The sequence below is a fragment of the Thalia democratica genome, unplaced genomic scaffold (assembly GCF_965202585.1).
Source record: "Thalia democratica unplaced genomic scaffold, ktThaDemo2.hap1.1 HAP1_SCAFFOLD_1865, whole genome shotgun sequence".
NCBI lineage: Eukaryota > Metazoa > Chordata > Thaliacea > Salpida > Salpidae > Thalia > Thalia democratica.
In genome coordinates this window covers 11,241-19,523 of record NW_028140665.1, presented here as the reverse complement: position 1 = coordinate 19,523, position 8,283 = coordinate 11,241, and the positions used below count along the sequence as shown (strand labels likewise).

The following is an 8,283-nucleotide window of genomic DNA, read 5'->3' as shown; positions in this document are numbered from 1 at the left end:
GACTATTTTTATAAAGTTATTTTATTTATCAGTATTGTATAATATCCAGAGCTTTATTTACTTTTCTTAGAATATGAAAATAGTTTAAGATAATTAAACTTTAAAAATTTAAACTTTTTAATTTGTTTAAATCATAACATAATAAGTTTAAAATATTTTTAATTTTGTATTACACAACACTTTAAAACTTATCTTAATATCTGTCTACTTTGTTGAGTTATTTCATTTGTTATTACATTATACTCCATACTTTTATAAAATTATATAAATTTTAAATTAGACTTCAAAGAGTTTTATATTTCAAAAGATAATAACTATTTAAGAGAAGCTAAAGTATTTCTTAGTTAGATGCAAAAGCAGAAAATGTAGAGGTATCATCATTCTTATCAAGGAGAATAAAAATGATAAAAGATCATAGATATTACAGAACTCTATTTTGATAACATTGATTCGCTGCTAAAACTTCCCGTCAAGTTACACAATAAAGCTATAAACAAAAGTTTTATTAAAAGGATTAAACAAAAGTAATACTTGATATACATAGATGTACCTAAAATTCTACATAAATATTTAAAAAATAGAGAAAAAAATATATAAGTCGACTTATTAAGTTGATTTCAACAATTTTCTTATTTTTATAAGTATCATGTAGTACATTGATTTTTAAACAAGAGATTAACTATATCGAAAATAGCGTATCTACTACAAAATCAAAGTCTGGTACAGCAACATAGAAAAGGTTGTAATTCTATACCACAAAAATAAAATTTGCATAGATATTTAAACTTATAAATCTGCTTAATGAGTTACTACTTCTTGAGATAATGAGGGTACTGAGTAACCATATCGTTGCTTTTAGTAATTATTTTTGTTTTGTCATCAAAAGCTATCTACAGTCTTTTTAAACTGCCTACCATACGTATATTTTGTTGTTTTAAATTGATTTTGACTTTCATAAAATTATATTATGCACTAAGTTCTTAATAACTTTCTCTGCTTAAATTCCAAAAGTAATTAGCTTGATGCAGCTATTAGGTTTATTCTTTTTAATTTTAGCAAAAAAAACTTAATTAGTTTTAAGATTAAATGTCCATTTATTTACTAAGACAGAACTTTGATTCTTACATTTCGATATATTTTGGTCAACTGGTTATTTTACAAGCAATCTTTTATTACGGCTTTGATTGTTGTCTTAATGTTCAAAAGCAGCTATAGACAACTTTTACCCGGTTTTTGGTAGCTATTTTGTAAAAATCATATGGTTTAAAGAAGTGTTTATCTTGAAGTTTTATAAACAGATTACTAAAGCTTATTTTGGCAGTTTTATGTTTTCAGATTTATGTCTTTTATTTGTCGGATTGTATTCAAGATTGTGATTAAAACCGCTTATTCTAGTATAACCTTTATAATTTTGTTAATTATGTTTTATTTGTAGGTTTTTGTTTGGTATACATACTTTTAGTACTATTTCTGTTGTAAATTTGTTTTATTGTTTAAAAAATCTTTTGACTATATCGTACGATCTGAGGGGAAGATATAGCAGCAAAACACTGTTGTTCAATTAAACTTCCACAAAAAATACTATTGTTGCTAAGCTAAACCATTACCACAAATACTAATTCTAAATTATTCTGTTAGAAAAAGCATTATCCAATACTAAAAACACTGATAAAGTTTAGAAATTTTTAATAATTGCACAAACTTTATGTAATTACATACTAGGAAAAAATTTAAAACATATCACTTAAGCCTTATATTAGGTTCTTTGTATTTATTGCTATAAAAAGTACAAATCCTTAATCTCTAAAACTAAAATTTTAGTCACTTGTGTTAAGTTTTGTAGCCAAAGAATAAAAAAACTTACTTCTGCTTAAAAATAGTTCTACAAACTAACCAGATAAAAGTAAAATTTTAAATTAAATGTAGTGATAATTGATCTTTACACAGAAAAATGTTTACTACAAAGCGTAACTAGTTATTATCAACAATAGTGAACAATTTTTCTATTAATTGAAAAGCATTTAGTTTCTTATTTCAATCATAAAAAATTAATTTACAACAAACAGCTGGCAAAAACTTGCTTCATCCTAAACAGTCTCTAAAAGTTCAGCTACATTACAATACTGAATCAAGCGGGCATTTTCAATAACTTGTCATAGGCCCACGTGTTAAAACTTACTTTATGAGACCGTTCTTCTTCACTCTATATTTTTCGTATTTTTCGTATGTTTGAATACAATTTGATTAAATTCCAAATCATGACACGAAGTGATGAAAACCAAAAACAAAAATAAAACAAGTTAGACTTAAAACTATGGATAATTTATAAGTTAATATTATATGTACTGTTGATAAAGATGATCAAACATCGAAAAATCAAGTAAAATGAAATAGAAAACTGTGTTATACACTTGTTTGTAAATAATAAAACAGATTGTACAATGTACACATTGATGTATACACTTATTTAAAGCTTTATTAAGTGACGTTTTTTTTAAGCAAGCAATGGAGGTTCTTCAAAACACTGTTACGTGTTAAATTTCACCAACCGAAGTCATAGATCCAAATTGTTGCTTTTGATTTCAATTCAATCGTTGAATTTGTTCCAAATCGGTGTATAACGGCAACATAATAAATTTTATATTGAATTTTTATTTTTAATACTTAGTTTTAAAATCTTAACTTTACTTTAAAGTATATAGGTATGTGTATATCAGTTGATTAGTACTTTTTAAGTAACTTTTAGGTGTTATAATATTCAAAAATTAAGTAACTAAACTACTTTTAGGAAACTTTATAAATTATTTTTTAAACAAAAACTATACATACATGGTTATTAAATTAATTTCACTTAAAGTTGTATGTGAAAGTACAAAAGTTAATAACTTTAGTTGTACTACAAGCACGTCATAATAAATATCTTTACTAAAAACGGTTTTAGATAGTTCCGAAACATTATACATGTATTTTATAAAATCATATTACAAATTACTTAAAAATTAGTTTTAAAGCTGTAATCATCGCTAAACTTCTTCGAATATTTATACTTTTACAGTTTACTAACTAAAACTTTTTAAAAACAAGCGCTAAAGAGAATACAGTATAAATAAAATATTCTTTTTATTTAAGATGATTAAAAATTTTGTTTGTAATATTTGATTTTTGGTGAAAAACTGTATTAAAATTTTATAATTTATAAGTATTATTTTTAATTAGTAACAGAAACAAAGACTAACCATTATTTTGCTTATGTCTTCATCAGGCTGAGGAACTCCTGCAATAGGAGAGCATGAGTCAGCATGTCCATAACAGAAGCAGTTTCCTCGAACAATAAGCTCTTTCAAAGCGTAGTAGTACTTGTTTTTAATGTCTTTGCGAGAATCGAGCAAATCGTCTCCAAGTGTATGCAATTCGGTGAAATTGAATCTTTTAATGTTATACAATTTTAAACAAAATTAAATTTACTGTGTACAATTATTGTACAAACGAAATGATCAACACTAAATTTTTATACAAAATTAAGTCTTCATCTTAATTTTTATATCTTTAAAGGGGTCTTCTGAAAAGCTGTTTGGAAAATCCTGATCTAAACTAACAAAAACTTGAATTATAAAAGTTTTCTGCAGTAATTAGACATATAAACAATGAACTTCACCGCACGATCTACAACAACAGCATCCGAGACAATCCTACGACCGGTTTCGTCCTTATTAGGACTCATCAGGCAGGAATAGTCGCGTGAAACCGCTGTTGTGATCTAACCAAGCGGGCTTAAGTACCAAGTACTGAAGCGTCCGTTTGTGGGTAAAGTCGGATGCTGTTGTTGTAGATCGTGCGGTGAAGTTCATTGTTTATATTCGATGGCGAAAAACATCTCAACTTGTTGACGATGGCCGAAATAAATACTGGCTGCAGTAATTAGTAAATTAAAAAGTTTACATAGACTTATGACGAAAATACAAACTATAGCACAAAGAGCATGATTTTGATCAGCAGACTTTAAAAAGTATTTTATATAAAGAGTTGCTCGCGAGCTGCACTGTTTAAAAAAAGTCTTCCTTATTCACCATAATGTAAAATAACTGTAGTAATCAGTATAACTATAGTAACTTATATCAAAAATATACTAACATTAGTCACAACAAAGCACTAATAGTTGATGATGTTTAAATTAAAATCAAGATTGTAAAGTTTTACTAAACATACTGACTTTATTGTTTTAAAAACGTATACCTCGCGAGCCGCAGACTTATGCTTTGAGAGGCGTGTTTGGCCTGCGGATTGCTTTTTGCCGATCCCTGACATAACACATACAAAATAAAAACCGCATATGTAACACAAAAAAATAAACAACTTGTAGAAAGTTTTTCTTTTATTTGTAAACATATTTACTACAATATTTTTTTTCAAGTTTTAAGCATCAACAAAAAAACTCTTAAACTGAAATATCAGCATACTACAATTTTTCATAAAATAAAAGTTTGCTTTGTTTGTGATATTTAAATATGTTATACATTTATTTATTTCATCTGCGCAAAAAATCACGATAATTTTGTTATACATGATTGTAAAATCAAAACTCTAAAGCTAACGAAAAATTCTTTAAAATATTGTACGAACTCTCATGACTAATAGTTGTGTTTTATTCTTCTTACGTAGTTTTAAAACTTTTATTTTGAATTTTATAAGTCATAAAGTAAACACTTTTGTCTAATCGACTTAAAAGGTGCTCTTGTACAAAAGGTCATAGTTAAAACAATCTGAAATTTTTGTTTGTATTTAGCGAACAACTTTGCTTGTGGAAACTTTTAAAAAGGAGCAGTACTTAATAGTTTTATTTGCTGTTATACTCATTCACCTTGTTAATTTAGGTAAAGCTTAAATTGTGTGAGTTCAAATAAAAGCTATTATTCTTATCTTTTAAAAACGTCAATAAAACCGATTTTGAGAGTGTATTCTCATTTCTATGAATTTAAAAGAAAACTAAATTGATATTTTAAGTTTAACAACAAATAATGAAAAAAATTCGAATGTTTTTTATGTGAAGCTTTTCAGTATTAAACTTTGTTTAGTAATAACTTCGAAAATAAATTCTAACCAGTTTTCAACTTAAATTGATTGATTTTAGGGACAATGTTTCTGTAACTATTTGGCAGTTTGTATTAGTTTTCTAACTACTTTTATAGGTTTTTAATTATGATTTTGAAAACCTTTTACTTTTATTTTACATAACGATTTATTTCGTAAAGAATTCTAACCTAAGGTTGGTAATCTTTAGAAGGTTTTGAATACGTGGAGCATAGGGATCTTCGATGGTAATAAATGGTTCTAAAACTCTAAAAATTACTTCACCTCCTTCAGAAGGTTCAATTTCTGAGTATCTTGTGTCACATACAACTTGATCAACTTCTTGTGGAGGCCACTAGATACAAGTACCAATCAATTAGTTTTTAGTTTTGAGAATTTAATGCATTACATTTATTGTGTATTGTGTTTGAAAATAATTTTAAATTTTTCCTTTTGATTCAAAAAGTTATATAAAACATTAACTAATAAGATAAGTTTTACAATCTACTAGCTGAGACAATATGTACAAAAGCTAGTAAATTTTAAAAACATATGCTTAGGCAGAATTCAAAACTTGTATACAAATATTATTTTAGTAAGTTTTGAATTATGCCTAAGCATATGTTTATAAAATTTATTAGCTTTTATACAAATATTGTTTAAGAAAGTTGTTTTGCGATTTACGTAGTAGTCGTACACGTTAAAAACAAAAAGCTAAATAATGTTGTTCTCTAATCTTATCATAAAATTTTACTTTATCCATTAAAAGAAAAAGCTAGAAAAAACCAAAAAATAGAATCTGTAAAGTTTTAAAATTTATTCTTTTAAAAATTAAAAACCTTTGTTTAGTATTTAAAGTAAAACTTTATATTACTATAAAACTTTTCGTCATCACTTACTGTTGGCACTCCTGGAAAAGACTTTTCACAATCTCGAGCAAAGTAGCGATATACTGCCCAGGTTTCTCCAAAATCCATGGATCGCTCAATAAACATGGCTGCTGGTCTGAATGTTTTGAAAATCATGATAGTATGAGTAAACTGAAACTCGGCTTCCAAATCAAGCTGAACGTTGACCTATACAGTTTTTTATTTCTACTTAAAGTAACTGATAATTTGTAAAGCTTCAGTTTAATTTTTTCTGATGTAGTTAAAAATAAAAGTTATGTTTTATAATTGTAGAAAAATATTTTTGTTAACAATATTTTACATTAATTTTAGCTTTTATTCTATAACTTTACCATAGAAAATGTATTAAACTTAGCTATTTTAGATTTAAAAAAACTTTGGTTATTTACTTAAAGTATGTGTTACTGCTCTTTTAGTCATATAAGTTTTCGATATGCTTAATTATATCTTGTAGAAATTTTTTTAGATGTTGTCCGCAAAGCTGAGATGTTTTCTATCTAAAAATATATTAAAAAGCTCATTTACATTTTCTAATCCTTGTTCTGACTGCCACCAAGTTTCGTCATCTTGAAATGTTGTAATTACATTTTGGATTGGGTGTGATTGAGTTGGATTGCTTGCATCACAGGTAAAACATTTCTTCAAATCCTTTAAGTGGCTAGACAAAATCATTTAGTTTATCTTCAGTTACAAACTATTTTTTAATATTTTCCAGAGACTATTAATATTGATTTTAAAACTAAAAATAAACGTTAAAACTTCAGTTTATCATCACTTAGTTGGGTTGTTAAAAAACAAATTGAGTCACGTGCAAAATGTAATAGAGGAAGTAATATTTCTATATTAAATACCAGTTCAAAGCAAAAGACAGCTAAACGGTTTGTTTACCTTACAATACAAAACGGTTCGGGCCCATTTTGTCCACAAGTTGATGAGGCATGCAGCATGTGTCCTCGACCATCGAGCAGATTACCAGTTGAAGGAAAGCATGAACCGCCATCGCAGTTCGCTCTAACATTTTCAACTCCTGCAATTAAAAATATTTCTATACCTAAATTAATCAAATATGAACTAGGTAGTCTTGAAACTTTCTTTTATTTTCTAAACTCCATTATTCATTTGTGTATTGTTATATCAAAGTTAAATTGTTTAATTTATTTTTAATTTTAGTAATTATAGCGAATTAAAAGAGAACCTTATTTACCACAACACAGTAACTATACGAAAATATTAAAGTTTTTTATATGTATGAAAACTTCTTTGCACTTCTATACGTATAAAAATATTATTTTAACTTATACTTGTTCACGTTGTTATCAAACTGTTTATTAGTTAAAAAACAAAACTAAAAGTGTTTAAGTTTACATATTATACTACAAAATTCTTTTTTGTGTATTATTAATGTGATAATTAAACTTAATCACTTTCCACAGAGCCCACTTGAAGGGCTTTTAAATGATTTATTAAGAAAAATATATTTTCAAAAAACCAGAACATATGTTGATATAGAATGTATATATATATACATAACTTATTGAGAAATATTGAATTTAAAAATACCAGAACATATGTCTTTAAAACAATAAAAATGTCTTTAATCATCAGCTGTAGGTTTGAAATGCATTTATATTAGTAAATTTCATAAAACACTTTAAAACTTATAAATAAACGTGTAAAATCATTGCTATCGTAATTTTATTTTTACTTTTTAATCTAACTTCAGATGTTGATATAAAGTACATAATTTTAATGAAATATTTTTGACGATATGCATTATTTTAAACTTAAAATAAGTTTTATGTTATGTACAATATTAAAAATAACACCACTTGTTTTTCAATGAAAAACACAACTTTTCTTACCTATACTAATTAGAATAATTAACAGAAGTCCAAAAGAACTCATTTTTATTTTAACAACACTCCAAAGTTGTTATATTAAACGAAAAAAAAATAAAAACAATTTTTAATTTATCGTATGTGTTGTTCGTTTGACTTTAAAGTTTAGCGTCAATAGGTGCGGCCTACATTTTTCGCCGCTTCGCCCTCTCTCGTTAGCTCTTTTTTGTTCACTTCAAACTCAGCCAAGCGTTTAGTTTAGGTTTCCGCTGTTGTCTCGTAGTATCTTCTCTACAGAGACGTTTAAAGCTTTGCATTAACCACAAGAAACTCTTCACTACTTCTTTTATTATATAAGTTAAGTATAGCTTGGATGAATAATAATTTCATGAAAACAGTATTTGAAAAATTTAAGTCATTGTTTTATTTAATTTTTAAGTTAACTAACCTACGTTTTTTATATTATTGTT

The 8,283-nt window shown here is 26.3% G+C and overlaps 1 protein-coding gene across 1 annotated transcript; it reads right to left on the bottom strand.

Moving 5' to 3' along the window:
* Window positions 1-2,240: 2,240 nt before the first annotated feature.
* Window positions 2,241-7,971, bottom strand: LOC145848941 (laminin subunit beta-1-like). The gene is made up of 7 exons (XM_082954107.1): window positions 7,838-7,971; window positions 6,864-7,002; window positions 6,501-6,633; window positions 5,967-6,143; window positions 5,259-5,422; window positions 3,237-3,426; window positions 2,241-2,573 (listed from the first exon to the last, which is right to left on the bottom strand). The coding sequence occupies exons 1-7, from the start codon at window positions 7,878-7,880 to the stop codon at window positions 2,535-2,537; spliced, it is 885 nt and encodes a 294-aa protein (XP_082810233.1). The 5' UTR covers window positions 7,881-7,971; the 3' UTR covers window positions 2,241-2,534.
* Window positions 7,972-8,283: the final 312 nt, after the last annotated feature.